Source organism: Rhineura floridana, chromosome 2 (genome assembly GCF_030035675.1).
Source record: "Rhineura floridana isolate rRhiFlo1 chromosome 2, rRhiFlo1.hap2, whole genome shotgun sequence".
Taxonomy (NCBI): Eukaryota; Metazoa; Chordata; class Lepidosauria; order Squamata; family Rhineuridae; genus Rhineura; species Rhineura floridana.
In genome coordinates this window covers 210,677,165-210,695,248 of record NC_084481.1, presented here as the reverse complement: position 1 = coordinate 210,695,248, position 18,084 = coordinate 210,677,165, and the positions used below count along the sequence as shown (strand labels likewise).

General features: G+C 37.6%; 1 protein-coding gene across 5 annotated transcripts in view; it reads right to left on the bottom strand.

Annotated features, from left to right (window-relative positions):
* PAPOLA (poly(A) polymerase alpha) overlaps positions 1-18,084 on the bottom strand; it is a 59,070-nt gene that overhangs the window by 26,036 nt on the left and 14,950 nt on the right. For 3 of the 5 annotated variants that reach the window (XM_061612084.1, XM_061612087.1, XM_061612083.1), the window contains exons 2-13: positions 17,978-18,051; positions 14,773-14,946; positions 12,400-12,466; positions 11,817-11,898; positions 10,693-10,802; positions 10,340-10,393; positions 8,483-8,594; positions 7,144-7,233; positions 6,905-7,043; positions 5,469-5,541; positions 3,921-4,041; positions 2,898-2,982 (exon numbers count right to left, since the gene is read on the bottom strand). In XM_061612084.1, coding sequence (XP_061468068.1) covers positions 2,898-2,982; positions 3,921-4,041; positions 5,469-5,541; positions 6,905-7,043; positions 7,144-7,233; positions 8,483-8,594; positions 10,340-10,393; positions 10,693-10,802; positions 11,817-11,898; positions 12,400-12,466; positions 14,773-14,946; positions 17,978-18,045 — 1,175 coding nt within the window. In that variant the 5' untranslated portion in view covers positions 18,046-18,051. The remainder of the gene's footprint in view (positions 1-2,897; positions 2,983-3,920; positions 4,042-5,468; positions 5,542-6,904; positions 7,044-7,143; positions 7,234-8,482; positions 8,595-10,339; positions 10,394-10,692; positions 10,803-11,816; positions 11,899-12,399; positions 12,467-14,772; positions 14,947-17,977; positions 18,052-18,084) is intronic. The other 2 variants (XM_061612085.1, XM_061612086.1) reach the window with 2 other exon arrangements.

Sequence of the window (18,084 nt, the reverse complement as noted above, 5' to 3'; positions counted from 1 at the left end):
TCTTATTAAAACCTGTAAAACCATTATTGAAAACTGACAAAAAACATACACCTTAACAACTGATTTGTATAGCAAGTAAGGGTTTAAGCAAGTTCCAGGTTTACAGCTCTTTACAAAGTTAGTATTCAAATAAAAACAGAAGCAGAAAAAGATTGCCAAATGTCTGCCTTTTTTTCATTTATACAAATTAAATGTAATGAAGAGACTTGAGCATCTTAGTGCCAATATATACAGGTTATTTTTCCCCCTTCAGTAGCAGTAGTTTGTTTTTTACATGAATGTTAAGTCATAATATTCTGACAAACGCTAGAAACCAAGTGTTTTTTCTTTAAAAGCACGTCTCGGTGTGAGATAATTCACAATGTTCCCTTAAGGGGCAAAGCCCACTTTCTGAAGACCATTTTACAATATTAATGGCATTATTTTGATGATTCTTCACTTTAAAAACTACATTGTGAATTGGATTTTAATCAAACGTATTGATCTGAAATTTGATTAAAGTGTTTGTGTGACTGACTATAGGGAGCTAGGTGAACCATGCAGTACCAATCTCCTAAATATGCACCATTCAGCAGTTTATGCTGCATGATTAAGGTTGTTACCATAAACATTTGCTTTAGTTGCTTTTTGAAGCACACTGATTAACATTCACAGCATTCAGAGGACAAATGTGGTTCACTGTATAGCTAACACTCTGTGGAAACTAATCTGTTCATCTTGCTAAATTGTGAATCTAGTGTACACAACAGTATACTGAAGAGAATCTTTGGATCACAGTCAGTGTAAGTAATTTTTAAAACTTAGGCGAATTTTGACATTGCAATAGACAACTGGATTTCTTATTAGTTGGCATGTATGCTTTTCAGCTTGAATATCAGTTCAACAATGTATTCAGTCGTAAAGCTGAGGCTTCAAGTTCTTATAACTTGTCCCAACACTTATCAAACCATTTTTTTGAAACCTACAAAATGGTAATTATTGGAGCAATTATTAACCTGAGTAGTTTTCACGAAGGTTTTCTAAAGCAACCATGTGATGGCACCGAAATCCCTATTCTGATTTTCTTTTTTTTGTCAATTAAATTGAGGAAAAACAGAAGAGTTGCTGTTTAACTTTTCCTGAGAAGAGAGTTTCTTTCCAAAGAGTGCCGCTGGTGTACACAAGCTCCTGAAGCTCTTTGTATTGAAAGTGGTCAAGAATCTGGGGTCCTATACATAATTTTATACAAAACATACTTAGAAAAACTGTTCCTTGATACAAATGGTTAGTTGCCATTTTGTGACAATTTGTCTTGCTATTTGTTGCCTTCATTTAAAAGCAGGGATGGGAAACCACTGACCTTCCAGAAGTTCTTGGATTCCAGTTCCCATCAGTTCTAGCCTGTATTACCAATGGTCAAGAATGAGGGGAGCTGTAGTCCAGCAATTATCTGGAACGCCACAAGTTTCCCTCCCCTGATTTAACACAGTCATCGAGACAGAAATATTTTTTCTCACCTCTGATTTAGTTTGCATTTAACTCATTAGCTTTCCTTTTACAGCCACTAATCATACTGTTCTGGCAATTAAATTTTCTCAATTTTTAATCTCCAAACAAGCCAAGAGGCTACTTTATTTCAGTTTCTCAAATCATGTTTTTTTTCTACAAAGGAAATCCATATTAAATAATGCATGCATACTAATCTTTCATGTGGCACTTGGAAGACAAAATATGATTTAGCACTGGCAAGATGATCCTAAAACATTTACTGAAGTTAGTATCACTGATTTTAACTGGACATCTACCAAATATATCTAGAATTTCTGCCTTAATGAAATTTCATTACTGCTATATAAATGTCATTAAAACCAATACTAGCCAAGTTAGCCAGTTGAAGTTAAGTACAAAGGACTCACAGACAGGCAGATTACTGAATTTTTGGGCAGGGTCGTCTTGTATTAACTGATTTACATAAGCTACTCTAGGAGCATTTTTGGATGAAGAGTGGGGTACAAATACAACAAACAAACAAATAAATGCTTTGGGCAAAGTATCTATGACTTAGCTACCCAACCTTTCAATATCAAAGACTGAATACTAAATATATACTAAATCAATTTTTCTTCTTTAATGGCCAGAAAACCTACTATTTTAAAAAAAACCTATGGTTTATTACACTGATGCTATTTATAAGAGATGTGGAAATTTAACAAGAAAGGCTTACTTTATGAGAAGTCACTCTTAGCATTCCTTCCACTTTGTCAAAATGAGGTGTTAAGAAAATAATCTTTAGTATTCCTGGACTTACGAAACAGTCTTTCCATTTTGACACAAAGTGGTTAACCTTCCAAAATCTGTTTAAGATTCTAACATTTGTAATGCAAGAGTTAAAGGAATCAAAACACAGACACATTATCATGATCATCAGTCTTCTTTTAATGGGGGAAAAGCTGCACTGTCATTTTATTTAGTTTAATACATAACCACCCAATACAGAAAATATTTAAGTTTCAACTTGGAGGGGGCATCTGACCAGTTTTAAATGATAAGTTTTTAAAAAATAATGCAAACTGTGTTACAACTTTCACCAAAATACAAGAAACATTAAACAAGCTTTCTTATTATGCTAATATCTGAAGTATCATTAGGAACCCTACAAATATTTAGCAAGTCCCAGGACTCCTCCAGAAACTATATTAAAGTGTTTCACTAATAAATAATTATGAGCCACAAGTATTTTATCCAATTTAGATTGTTACATGTCCGAACATACTTAGGTAAATCTCAGTCAATATTGCCAGAATCAGGTCACGACATCTGTCCATTAAAAACAGTACTAGTCAAGTTAGCCAGTTTAAGTTAAGTGTGAACGTCTTAAAGATCAATATAAAACATCCTTCATGCCATAAAATACATACTTGTATTTTTGAAAGAAGTTTGGAGCTTCAAAAAGTTTGGACCACTCTGCCTTACTCAGCAAAATTTCATCTGTGATAGCAAGACCTGAATTATAAAAACACATTTCAGCCTTTTCATACATTTTCTTCATTTGAACAACAGTGCACAAAATACAAGGAGCAAGAGCATATAAATATAAATATTATAGCTACCCAAGTGAATGTCTGTTCAAGAAACTGACCTATGCTGAGTCAGATCGTTAGTCCATCTAGCTCAGTATTGTCACTACTGATTGATAGCAGCTCTCCAAGGCTTCAGAGGACTCTTTCCTAGCCTTATCTGGAGATGCTGGAGACTGAACTTGGGACCTTTTGCATAGAAAGCAAGTGTTTTATAACTGAGGTATGGCCCTTCCTGAGGAAGGGCCATTTTGGAAGTTAACTTATAATTTAAGTTAGCTGGTGGTGAATCAGAACTTTGTACTGACAAAGTAACTGGCTAGAATATGTCTCAGGTTTTAAACAGAGGAAAGATTTTTTTAAACGAAATGATGGGGACTGAGCCTGTGAGTATGAATGAAAGCATGTTTTCTACCACTGAGCTACGTATGGGGAATGGAAGCTGTACATATTGTAGCCAACAGTGGCTAAAATAGTTAAGATACAATACAATTTGTTCAGATATTAAAACTAGCATGAGCATGAACTTTATTGGTGGAACAAATTTATTGTTACTGCTTTCAGGAATACATTTTTTCACTAAATCATCTCTTTAATCCTAGCAGCTGTGAACAAAAAAATACTGAGCCACTGGAATATCTTGGAAAGCTGAATGAGAAGCCATACCTAAGGATTGCCCATTTCTAATCAAATAGTTTGAAAAAACTCTAAGAGCACTTACGATTAGGAAAGCCGTTAAAATCCACAAGATACTACTGGATAAGCATTGGCTGGAATGCTCTGATCCAAGATATCAGTCTACAATACACTATCTAAGGCAGATTATTTTCATTCTTTCAGGAATAGATGTTCAGAATTACTTACCTTGCTTAAATTCTTCGACCATGACCATACGTGTTGAAACGGACACATTGTACGTAGAGTTCTGCTGGGGGTATGCTGGTGTAATTATAGGCATAAGATGGTACCTATCACTGGGGTTTACCTATATATAACAACAGCCAATCAGTTTTCTTCAATCACATTTAAGTTAAAAAATTTGGATCTGTCCATTGAAAAAAAATCCCAATGTTATATACCATTAGTGGCAATGTCAATTTATACTGGCAGCCTACTTCAAACTCAGAAAAAGTGATGCAAGGTTACTCTGCTCTTCAAAATAAATAAAAAAATATGTTTTCCAGTTGCAATTGTACTAAAAGCTAACTCACCTATAATTATGCAACCATAGTGATAGCTCACTAACATTTAAGGAATTATATTACCAGGTACACCACTGTCTGTAACCCCTTTGAAATATGTGGTGCAATTTATTCCTGTAGTATAATTGTCAAGAAAGTGCCAATTCAAAAAAAAAATAAAAATAAAAAATAAAACTAGGCACCCAACAGGATCAAATGTGTTTAACATATCCTTTATTTAGAACAGTATGTTTGATGAAGGAAGGAAGGAAAAGGAAAAACGTAGATGCATTTCAATACTTTTAAAGTTGCATTTTTTTTGAAGGTGAAACCCTACCATTTCCTTAAATGGTTTTCTTTAGCTACTGGAGTACAAAAGACTTGTATTACATACTGCTCATAAAGCGTAACAAAGCAAAAACAATCATAACATTTGATGTGGGCTTTTATTAAAGTAATCTTTTTATTGAAAACAAAAACTGTACAGTCTTCATATACACCAATTTTTGCTTGTGTTCACCAACCAATAGGCTTCGATTCCATGTACTGAGTAGTCACAATTCTGATATCCAACTGGGTTTCAGCAAGCCCAGAACGCGAGCATGATTGCCACATACAATAGGGAGAAAAATACCCTATTTTTATAATGTACATTGTGTAATTCTTGCACGAACCCAGGAGCAAATAATCCTATAGCACTGCTGAAACTGCAATATGGCCCTAAATCAGTGCCAGATCAACGATCACTGGGAGTCCTATGAAATTTCTAAAGGAACAACTGAACTTAGTACAAAAACCTTACTCATTGCGATCCAAGGCAAAAGTATATTAAGTATAAACACCTGTCTATATAGGGCATCTATGGTATATGTGACATGTACAATATTGGCCCAACTAAGAACCATATTTCTAAATATGCTACATGGTCATCAACACTTAAATGTCTCAAAGAAATCATATGGCGAATGAACTGACACAACCCCAAAGTTTAAGTATATTTACATTTTAAGGCTGGGCATTTGGAAAATTTTCAGTGAGTTCTGAGATTAAATTTATGACAGGCTTCAAGTACAACCTGGGACAGAATTAAGTTACATTCTACATTTTATAAAGGAAGTATAAAAGTGCTGTAAAACTAATCAGTATTTGACTATGTAACAGTTTCCCTAGGGCTTAAGCAATTTGTTTCAAGCAGTTTGATCTTATAGGGGGGAAAAAATAATACACTAACCCTTGGGTCCCATACAGGCAAATTAAGATTGCATTCTTCTGGCTGTTTCAATAGCACTGGATTTGGCCATTCCCTGTTTAGAGAGATTGTAGCACTGAGTAAAAAAGCACTTATTTATAACAATAAGCAAGCATGTTTGAACGTGAGTCTTCATTTCGTACACCAGATGTAGAATCAGATGAAGCTTCTTTTCCAAGAGGAAACCTGCCTAGTGCACTTCCTTAAGGAATGAATTTTATTTCCTTCAATCCAAACAATTTCATAGCACAATTAGCAAATGCTTACTTTTATTTTAAGCATTCATTCCCAAATATATTTGGATGCATCTTTATAATGGGCTTCTTCAGGGCTATTGTTATGCTACAACTATTTATGGGGAACATTATTTTAACATTTGGAACCCATCTCATCCCTCAAGTCCAGGATGGATCAGAATGGCCATCAGCAACAAATACCGATGGTAAGACACTCCACCTTTAGATTCCCCGAAGAGATCCCCTGCCACTTGGATGCTGGTGAGATGTATAAACTGACCCCAAGACTGTCAGAAGTATTATTTTTAAAAAAGTTAACTAGCTTTAATACTTCTATTATTCTGTCCATTAAAAACTCATTCCTTCAAAGAAGCTAATTTTAATGCAACTGTGAATCTTAAGATTCTACTTCACACTACCTATTTGTCTTATGCCGTAGAAATATTTGGAGCAGGTTAAGCCACCTTGCATTATGGAATCCTTGCATAAACCAATGGTGCAAGTGTGAAATGTACCATAACACTCTAAATTTAGTTCTCTGACTAGCACAGCCCCCCCAAACACGCCAGCTTTTCCTAGGGAACCCATACAGAATATGGGTTACGAACCTACTAGATTTGCAGGTACTGCCAACACCAAAGTGTCAGCTATCAATCCAATTCAGCAAATTATATTAGAAAAATTCAATATTCAAAAGTTCCAACGAGGTTTCAGCACTTTTCTGGGCTTTAAAAGACAGACAGACCACTTATCTCAGTTATTCCACTAAACATGTAATATGGAAATCACATTACATGAACTAGCAAATGCTGTGGCTTATCTGTTCATCTTAAAGGGCCCCCACTCTATTACACCAAGAAACCCAGACTAGATATGTATGCAATACCTTTTGTGGCCCTCTGCCCAATAAGCTCTAAAATGGACAGCCATAAACCAAAAAAGGTTACAGCTACACAAGAGCTCATGTGTTTAAGTGTCTCATATAATGTAAGTAGACGCTTTGCACTGAGGGCTTGACAGTTGCTCATCCCTGACAGTGTCTTGCAATTTCTCAGGAGGGAAGTTAATACTTCTTTAAGTGTATCTCTTACCCTGACACCATCTGAAGGAATGTCATAGAAACAACACTAAAATTCAGGGTCTATAATAAATTTTATTTTAGTGTAATCTAAAGAGACATACCATTTAGAAAATACCAAGAAAAATTTATGTACAAGAGTTGATGCTATTGCATTTGGATAAAGCTGGCAAGTTCTTGCTACTAGCATAGCCCAGGAAACTCCACCAAGGAAACCTAGTATATTGGAATAGATGTTGTGCCCTGTTATTGTAAAGGGAAAAAAAGACAGACAACTTTAGTAACTTCATTCAAGTTGAAATAAGCATCTTTTAAAAAGGCTGTTTTGTAAAACTCTGCTTACGTTTGGCCCACAATTTGATAGCTCTCAGTGTTAATCTGAAATTGTCGATGTTTGGTACTAGATGGAGAATTTCATCGGTTACTCTGCAACCTAGAAGACACCATGTTGTCATCATGAATACTTAAGAAATATTATACAACCCTGGAAAGCTTGGGGATTACTATGCTTTGATTTCTTTTGAAGAGAAGATTTATAATACAATTTGCTTTTTCTCCAATTGGTACAAATCTATGCACAATAAGGGTTTTCTCTTCAACAAACTCAACACAAACACAACACCTCAATACAAAATAGTGCTATATTTTACTCACAAAGATGACAATTCAGCATATGCAATTGTTACAGTAAGGCATATATTGACAGATAATTCTATACTTCTCATATTCCTTCTGCACTTTCAAGCTATGGCACTTTCCCTACGAGGTAACTCCACCATTCCATCTAAATGACAGCTTACGGCCTTGCTTGACTTCCACTGTAAATTATTCCTCTATTTTAAGCCATCTCAGGTTATTTGGGGTACTGGGATACACATGGTTATATCCAATGGTTTTGTCAGCTGACAAGGATTCCATCAGCAGAACAGGGAGGGAAGCAGATTTAAGGGGGGGGTACAAGGGGAATTGCCAAAAATTGCTTTGTTGGAAGATTCAGGACAGACAAAAGGAAGTACTTCTTTACTCAGCGCATAGTCAAACTATGGAATTTGCTCCCACAAGATGCAGTAATGGCCACCAGCTTGGATGACTTTAAAAGAAGATTAGACAAATTCATGGAGGACAGGGCTATCAATGGCTACTAGCCGTGATGGCTGTGCTCTGCCACCCTAGTCAGAGGCAGCATGCTTCTGAAAACCAGTTGCCGGAAGCCTCAGGAGGGGAAATTGTTCTTGCACTCGGGTCCTGCTTGCGGGCTTCCTCCAGGCATCTGGTTTGCCACTGTGAGAACAGGATGCTGGACTAGATGGGCCACTGGCCTGATCCAGCAGGCTCTTCTTATGCTTTCCTCTTTATGCCTCTGAAGCTGTGTGACAATCACTGGATACAACCCAAACTGATTCAGTCTGATTCAGCCTGATCTGCCTAAACTTAAGTAGTTGAGGGCCTAATGCTGAGCAGGTAATTTTCGTAAAGGAATGTCAAAATTCTTGCAATGTATAAAAATGTCATTAAACTGCACTCTAAACAAGTGTTGTGGCATAACCATTTGAATAATTATTTTAATTTTATATTTTAATCAATGGCTATTATGCAATACTAATGGCATACAAAATATTTGTATGTTTCAAAAAGCTATCTTCCCAATTATAAAAGGATTACAAATCAAATAATATACTCACCATTAAGACTTCGTATGCATCTAATATCTAAATTTTTAAGTAGACTATCATCTCGAAGGTCTAAGTCTTCAGGAATAGTCTGTAGCGCTAATCGGGCAAACAATATATCAATCTAAAATAAGCAAGAACAAAAGTTTTCATTCCACTGTTATGCAAGTCACCAAGTCTACGATCACCTCAAAACTGTACTTTTTAGAGAAATCTTTCCTCAGTTTGAATAGCCAGTGATTTTAGCAATCACCTAGTTCCTAGAACATGAGATGCAAGTTTGATCAGTTTCACTATCACTGATTTATAATTAATTCCAAAACAAAAGAAAAAGAATCAGTTTGCTTAATTCTGCATTAATTCAGCAGTATCTGCCTAATATTTACAGACAGCTCCATGTGTGATTGTAATAACCACCACAGAACTTAATTCTGTGTACAACTCTTAATATGCTCAAATTGTATGCAATAAAACAGGGATGGGGAACCAGTGGTCCTCCAAATCCCATCAGTCCCAACGGTTAGTGATGATGCGCGCTGTAGTCCAACAAGGGAGACAGGTTCTCCATTCCTACAATATAGGAAAGTAGAAAGCAGAAATCCATAATTGCTAAATCTCTCTGTTGGTGCCCCAGGACAACAGTAATGGTGAGGCAGGCTTCAACCTTCCAGATTATATGTATTCCATTAGAGCAGTTTCTTTTCCCTTTCTACTTTAATTCTCTTAAGACATGGATGGGCAAATGGAGATTGCAGTGAATCAACAGATGAAGGATTAGGTCATGGAGAACTAATAACTACTACCTCATCATACCAGTCTCTCTCTTTTTTTTTAACAAAAGATGTGTTCATTGTGCACACTAGCATACTGAGCAGGAGAAGGCCCAGAATATGGGTGTGTGTACAAGTGTGGTCCACATATTAAGATAACATTTCTACTGCTCTTTTGCTTTGTAAGTGGGGAAAAGGAAGAACCTGGCTGGCTAACTCCCAGCCTCCCCACTGAGGGATGATAGGACAAACCGTTCAGCAGCACTGGTAGAGAGAAGAAAAACATGTGGGTAGGCTGGTTCAGCACAGTCACCTAGCGCAGCTGCGATAGCCAAAGGGTGCTTCTTATCTCCAGAGCAAGAGATGAAATGGTACTCTTTATAGCAGAAGCAGGTGATATATTCACCGTCTCTCTTATGCTGTCCTCTAGTCTCTACCCTGTGCCCCTTGATTCTTGCTTACTCCATGTCTTGTGCCCTGTGAATAGTAAACTCAATTCTTGCAATTGCAAGGCTAAATTGCACTTGCAAACACTGACAAATCAATGTGCACAAGGAGCTTTGAATTCTCATTTCTCCTTCCTAGGAAAAGGAGGTTAAGTTTGCATCTTATTAGTGAACATACTTTTGACAATCTGGGGAAACATTTTAGCATGCTTGTTACTGTTAAACAAGAGCAGCAACTGGAGGGTTGTATTTAATCAGTAACATACTCTCTACTACAACACAACATCTCTATGGACCACTTCACACTTACCAGCAGACTCCATGCAAACATTTTGGGACTGCAAAGAACTTTGAATGGGCTGCCTAAGGCAGAGACATCTTTTGCGTGAGTTGGGAGCAGTCTACACGGATGCTACAATTTCCATAACTACAGTGACATTTTCGAGCTGTCACAATAATGATAGTTACAGTAGCTGCGTATATAGCCATCAGCAGGAAACATCTGTTCATACAAATGACTTCCATGTGAGGATGACCTGTACACTTCTGTGTGAGCAGCCAGCAAGTGTGAACTGGTCCTATGCAACTACATGTTTCACTTGTGTAGAATGCACGACAGTTGGTGATGGAAAATCTATTGTAATTACCCTTACCTCTATTCCATCAAAACACAGTTTGATAACAGGAACAAATGCTTCTTCGACAGCCTGAAAAATAAATATTTTACAATAGCAGGTATTCATACGCAGAAACTATTTAAGGGACTAGGTTATATGGTTTTTTGGTCCTTTCCAACTCTCATTCTATGCCAACCAAAATTTACAGCAGTAAATTGTTATAACCAAAATTGGGTTCCACTATAAAAGCATACAGCTTTCAGCACCCCCAAAACCAACATTACCCTTATTGCAAACCACCTATATTGTAACAAGTCAGTTCTTAATTATCATTGCATTTGGGAGACTTATGCTCTTTAGACAACCTAAGAAGTTGAGAATTCACATACCCGCAAGTCTTTTACTTCTTCCTGTAGTTTCAGTTTTTCATAAAATGAGGTGAAAAAGTCACTCCTGTCAACATGCCGTGGCGCCACACACAACGCATCAATATCAGCACCTAAAAGAAGCGTGAGCAAACACTGTTGGTTGCCACATAAAGCCTACCAGCAAAAGCCAACAATGCAATGGTCTAGTTTTGAACAGGAATAACTGTAGCACACAATGTATTTCCAAGTACTAAACCTACAATTTTAATGCCATATTGAAATATATTCTTCTACTCAGTATGTATAATATCGTTCACTTGAAAACTACCATTCAAAATCAACACCTCAATCAGATATCAGTATGACTGCCAACTTATGAAGATGGAAGTGATAATGGAAATATTAGTTAAAGCAGCCTTTCCCAACCAGTGTGCCTCCAGATGTTGTTGGACCAAAACTCCCATCAGCCTCAGCCAGCATTGCCAATGGCTGAGGCTGATGGGAGTTGTGGTCCAACAACATCTGGAAGCACACCAGTTGGGAAAGGCTGAGTTAAAGCAAGACACAATTTAAGCTAGTTATAATCCTATACCCAGTGTCTTGGGAGTAAGATCCATTCATCTCCTATCTACTTTTGAGTAATGTTTTGGTCACTCAAATATGTATGGTTTGAAAGGTAGGGAGAAAATGACAAACAAACCTGAGTTTATCCCAAGACCCTGATAACAAAATGCAGTGCTGTTCTGAATGAATAACCACACGCCACTACATCACCACATTCTACTGAAGTACAGCTGTTGGCAAAGCCATAATTTTGTTTAATATGCTGGCTATATGGTGCAGATAGGATTACCTATCAGACCACTATGCAGTGGAGATATGGCTAGTTTCAGAAATTAGCTGTTGCTATGATTATTGTGATGCAGCGTCTTGTGAACATCCTTTTCTAATAAAATGTTTGTGTGGAGGAAAGACTCCTGTCGAAGCCAGTCATTCATTCCACTTGCAACAAAATCCTGAGGAAGATTTCATAGGCTCTTTAGTGAATTTTTATTCTTCTCATATTGGCTACCCACCACGCACTAAAACACCAAATCTATTTGGTACAGGTATAAACTGCTAGGTACAGATCAGAGACACATTACCTTTTGTATGTACACCTAATCTGTATGACCCAAATGTAAAAATTTTTCCTCCAACGTTTTCTATTACAGACTGTGGAAGATTCTAAAAGGGAGCAAAAACAGGATTTGAATTTTATAAGCAATGTACATCCAGCAAAACAGTGACACATTTAAAACCATAGATGCTAGCTTTAACACAAATAGACAGGAGCTTAAAACAATTGTGGCATACTGTTAAGAGGTAAAGGCACAAAGTTAGCTGGTTATCATTGCTAAACCACTTTGAGAATTTGCTGTCACATCATTTGCAATGGCATCCTGCTTAGTTTTATCAACAGAAAGCAGTATATTGCTTAAGCTTAGTGCAGCAGACACTCATTAAACTGTATATGTTATATGACCAATTAAACACCACCCAAAGCTCCTATTTGGCTCCTTAATTGCTAAGAATCTACTTATGCAATGAGTGAATTAAAGGATCACAAACAACATATTTCTTCCACTGATGTCAATTGCTGAATGTCAAATACAGTGGCTTCAATATTCAGTTCCAGCTAAAGATACAAGTTTCAAAGTAAATCTACATGAATAAAGAAATTCATACCTTAATTTCACTGATTTCCCGTATCCATTCCTTTACTAAGTTATTTAGTTTCCCCAAGATTAGAATTCTGTTGATGAAGCACATTACAAAAATAAATTGTACCCAATCAAGAAATTGGGTTAAGGCATTTAATCCCCATAAGAGGGTATTAAGAGTGTTGTACAGGAACTGAAGAATATTTTGAGTAATGCACTAACGCTAGTCTCAATATTATTACTATAGTTAGATTTATATCTCATCCTTTCTCTAAAGAGTACAGTTTGTTTGTTTGTTTGTTATTTTGACTTATATCCCGCCCTTCCTCCCAGTAGGAGCCCAGGGCATCAAACAAAAGCACTAAAAACTTTAAAACATCATAAAAACAAAGTTTAAAATACATTAAAACAAAACATCTTTAAAAACGTTTCTTAAAAAAAAAAAGATCTTCTAAAGATCATTTTAAAAAAGAAGGTTTAAGAACATATTAAAAAGCAAGTCCAACACAGATGCAGACTGGGATAGGTCTCAAAAGGCTTGCTGAAAGAGGAAGGTGTTCAATAGGTACCGAAAAGATAAAAGAGATGATGCCTGTCTAATATTAAGGGGAGGGAATTCCGCAGCGTAGGTGCTGCCACACTAAAGGTCCGTTTTCCTAGGTTGTGCAGAACGGACCTCCTGATAAGATGGTATCTGCAGGAGGCCCTCATCTGCAGAGCATAGTGATCGACTGGGTATATGAGGGATAAAATGGTATTTCAGGTATCCTGGTCCCAAGCTGTATAGGGCTTTATACACCAAAACTAGAACCTTGAACTTAGCCCAGTAGCTAATAGGTAGCCAGTGCAATTCTTTCAGTAGAAGAGTGACATATTGGTGATAACCTGCTGCAGTGAGCAGTCTCGCTGCTGCATTTTGCACAAGCTGCAGCTTCCGGACCAACCTCAAGGGCAGACCCACATAGAGCGCATTACAGTAATCCAGCCTGGAGGTTACCAGTGCATGGACAACAGTGGTCAGGCCATCCTGGTCCAGAAATGGCCGCAGCTGTCTTACCAGAGAAAGCTGGTAAAAGGTACTCCTAGCCACTGAGGTCACCTGGGCCTCTAGCAACAAAGATGGATCCAGGAGCACCCCCAGACTACGAACCTGCTCTTTCAGTGGGAGTACGACCCCATCCAAAGCAGGCAACTGACCAATTACCCGAACTCAGGAACCACCAACCCACAGCGCCTTGCTAGGATTTAGACTCAGTTTATTGGCCATCCATGCCACTACCAAGCGGGGTGAGGCATACATGGAGTAATCCCATAGGTTTCTAACAGCTGCCCTAGTAAACATGACAACTAACGAGAAAAAAATGGCCTAACCTGCTCCTATGTCTTTAACAGCAGAGTGATCTGCAGAAATCAACCAGTGAAGCTTCCCAATAATGGAGATAATCACCACCAGCTAACTGACAGTTAAGATTTAGTTTATTAGATTTTACACTACTATATCATGCTCTTTTCCCATCCCATCCCACTTCCAAGCCCATAGTTGCCTATTAGTTCCTCTAATAGCGAACTCAGGTGATGAATGCCGCTAGGATTGTAGCCAAAATGAAGTACTGAGAAACAAGAGGAAAATAACAGCATGCTTGTGGAATCCTGAGACTTGCATATGAAAAAATGACATCCCCCCCCTTTTAAAAATCCAATGAGGACTGAACATGTTTCTTTGCCACAGAACGCAGAGTGACTGATGGAAGAGAAAAATGGAACACGGGAGGGAGAGGCATTTGAAGATAAATGGAATGCTCCTGCTTTGAGGGAATGGCTGGCTGGAACACGAATATTCCTTTTAGGAGAGAGAATACACTTCATCATTTTGTTGCAGGTTCCACTTGTTCATGTTATCCTTTAAAAATATTTCTATGCTACTCCCTCTCACAAATATTTGTAAGTATTTTTACTCTCAAATATTTTATTTTTTTCTGATTTGTTGTTAGCTGTTTAAGAGGTTCCCACAGGAAGGAAAAGCAGTTTTTAAGCAATAAATAAGATAAACATGTATCAAGAGTGGTTTACAAAACATCGATACAACTCCCACTCTTGTCCATACAACCTAGAATAAATTCTTGCGTTATCAGCACAGTGCTGACATAGAAAGTAATTGTGTCATTCACCTGTCCTATGCAGTGCCTGGATTTTACCAAAATAACATGGGACCTGACTGTACAGAAGCAACAGTAATACTGCAACAATAACACAAGAATCAAACAATGAAAAGCAGGTATTACAAAAGCGTGGTTTTATGTACAAGCTAAAGACACACCTTATTGGAATACTGAGATATTGTTCAGAAGTCTAGAGGATTTCAATTACTGAAGCTTCAAATAATTTGTGTCTTGCTCACCTGCGTTGCAGTTCCTCCTCCTCTTCGAAGACACCAAAGGGTTTAAGAGTTTCAATTAATTTCTGAGTAAGTACACAGTCGATCTCCTTGGGGGCAGCTAAACTGATAGGTGAGGTAATGCCATAATGCTTCTGTGTTTGTTGTGTTTGTTGTGATCCCTGGGTTGTAACTGGACTAATAAAGGTAAGTAGAATAAAATTAAGAGAAATGCTCATCAACATCAACAAAATTCACTCATTATAGTCAAACAAAAAATGAACAAAAAAGGAAAGGATTACTTGGTAAATGTAATTGTACGTGTTTATTTCTATACTATACGCATATAATTACTTACATTAGTTTAACAACCTCTTAACAATGTTCAACAACTCTTCCTTGTTCATAATCAGAATGGTTAAAATATGGTAAAAAGGTAGTTCTTCATAGGACAAGTTGTGATCCTGCATATTGAGCTCTCTGGACGCTATATGAAATTAAGCTGACACTCAATTCTAGCAAATCCTACTTTGTTAAGTGACTGCAGGCCCAGTCATACAAGAATTAAATAACTGCAAACAGTTGATAAATACATGAAGCCTTAAGAACATTAGCATGCCCAGATGGATCACACCACAGGTCTATCTAATCCAGAATTCTGCTTTCCCAGCAGCCAACCAGATGCTTTGCCCACAAACAGGACACAAGGACAAGTCCTCTCCTGCTGTTGTTCCCCAAAAATTCGTATTAAGAGGCATGCCTCTGAATCTGGAGGTAGTAGATAACTATCATAGCTAGCAGTCACAATGATTTGCAGCCTGTCCTCCATGAATTTATCTAACCTCCTTTTGAAGCCATGAAAGCTAGTGGCCATCACTACATCGTGTGGCAGTGAATTCCATTAAATTGTGTGTGGAGAAGTACTTTTGTTGTGTTCTAATTCTCTCGCCAGCCAGCTTCATTGGATAAGCCAGTATTCTGATTTACTGATAGAGAAAAATATACTATCAACTGTTCTGTGAAAAGTAGTGTAGGAAAGAAAGGAATGCAGGTGACGATCATCCATCTGACCCAGATGGAGTTTCCCTCCACCACTCACAAGTAAAGATCCCAGTACTGACAAGAAAGGGCCTGATCCAGCTGGACAATTAACTGTACCTCACTGCCATGCACAGAGGACCAATCTACCACCATCTGCCCTGTGAGAAGGATCCGGACAACATTTTACATGCTGATATTGTTTATTGTGATTTCTAGAGTAGTAGTTTAATTTGTAAGCCCCCTTGGAAGGATTTGTATCCTGATAGGCAGGATATAATTGTAATAAACTGTATCTACTTTCTTCATACCACACAAGATTTTTAAACCTTAATTATGCCCCCCTTTCTGTAAAGAAAAAAGATCCAAACACTGCAATCTTTCCTCAGAGGCAGGTGCTCCAGCACACTGATCATGTTATTTACCCCTTTCTACACCTTTTTGAGATGTGACAAACAGAACTGTATACAGCATTCAAAGTGGGGTCATACTATAGATTTGTATAAAGACATACACATGTTATTTTGGTAGTTTTAATTTTCATCACTTTCCTAATGATCCCTAGCATGCAACATTTTCAATAATATGACTGACAGAAGAACACTTAAACAGGAAGTCAACACATGTCTACTCAAAATAACTTCTGCATGTGAACTTTCTGAACACAACTAAACAAAGTTAGTCAGTACACCTCAGGAGCATGCCTCAGGAATGAGCACTACTTGCTTTCATTCCCTTCCCTTTCTGAAGCAAATTCCTATAGCCATTAACTACCCATTACAATTTCCTAGAACACTGGACACAGACTGTGCAAGACCATTTTATTGCTATTTCAGAATATTTGAGATTTTCAGGTTTCTACACCCTTCATAAAGGAGTTATTTCTTTATTTTAGCACTATTTACTTCTCTGGATAAACCAGCTCAAACAAATATCTCTGCAGTGCTGTACCAAGCAGCTATAAGTTATCTGTAGTACCACAAATTAAACAAAGACTTGGGGCACCTTAAAGACTAGTTGATTTTGCTGCAGAGAACTATCAGAGCTACCCCTCTGGAAGCTATATCAATAGATCTATGCTGCTACATTCTGATGTTCCCAACTATCATAGGAACATATAAAGCTGCCTTATGCAGAGTCAGACCACTGGTCCATCTAGCTCAGTATTGAGCTAGATGGACCAAGAGATGGTATGCTTCTGAATACCAGTTGCTGGAAACAGAGGGGAGAATGTTCTTGTGTTCTGGTCCTGCTTGCATATTTCCCATAGGCGTCTGGTTGGCCACTGTGAAAACAGGATGCTGGGTTAGATGGGCCACCAACCTGATCAAGCAGACTCTTCTTATGTTGTTATGTATTGTCCACAATGACTGGCAGCAGCTCTCCAGGGTTTCAAATTTGGAGTCTCTCCCTGCTCTATCTGGAGATGCTGAGGATTAAACCTGGGACCTTCTGCATGCAAAGCAGATGTTCTATCCTGGGCTACAGCCTTTCTCCATCATCATCAATGTAATGTTAGCACAAGAAAAACACCACTCAGCAAACCAGTGTATTCTGTGGTTTTTTTATTGTTGATGGTACTCTATGGCTGTTTTATGGTACATAAAAAATGACATCAGGCCATAAAGAGCCAAAGTATTCTCCAAGTGACTAAAACCAGACATAATGATTCAGTGTGTCTAGCCTGTGTGTGTAGCTTTCATCTAGCCTGAAAACACCACCTCTGAGTTGATTTTCTAAAAAGGAATACTAGATTTTAAACTCTTCCTTTTGGATTCCATAAAAGAATAGCCACAGTAAACATTACAGCACTAGGGATGACTAGCACAGACTAACCATTTTAATATTCAAGGAGCACTAGGACTTACAGAGCAATGCAAAGCACATTTAACCAACAAGTGCATTTCACTGGGTTAAATTGACTTTACTCACCAGTAACTTGTGTTTAGGATTGCAGCCTTAGTTCCATTATTTGAAATGGCAAATTTCTTTGGGCATTAAACATTTTTTTTGTGTTAAGACACAATATACTTCTTTACCTACCATGTTCTTTTCTCTAAAGTTTCTACCACAGCTACCACAAGTTTATGATGAAGCTTAAATTGGTTATAAGCTCCTAGTTCCTTTTTTCCTAGCTCCCGCAAAAGGTTGAAACAGAGCAGACTGAATAAAAACCTGAAGTATTTATTACCTTAATTTCATCACTTTCGATAATGCACAATAATTCTCTTCGATCAAAACTGAAGAAATTAGGAGCATATGGATCTGGGAAATCGCAACCAAATTCAATGTCAAGTT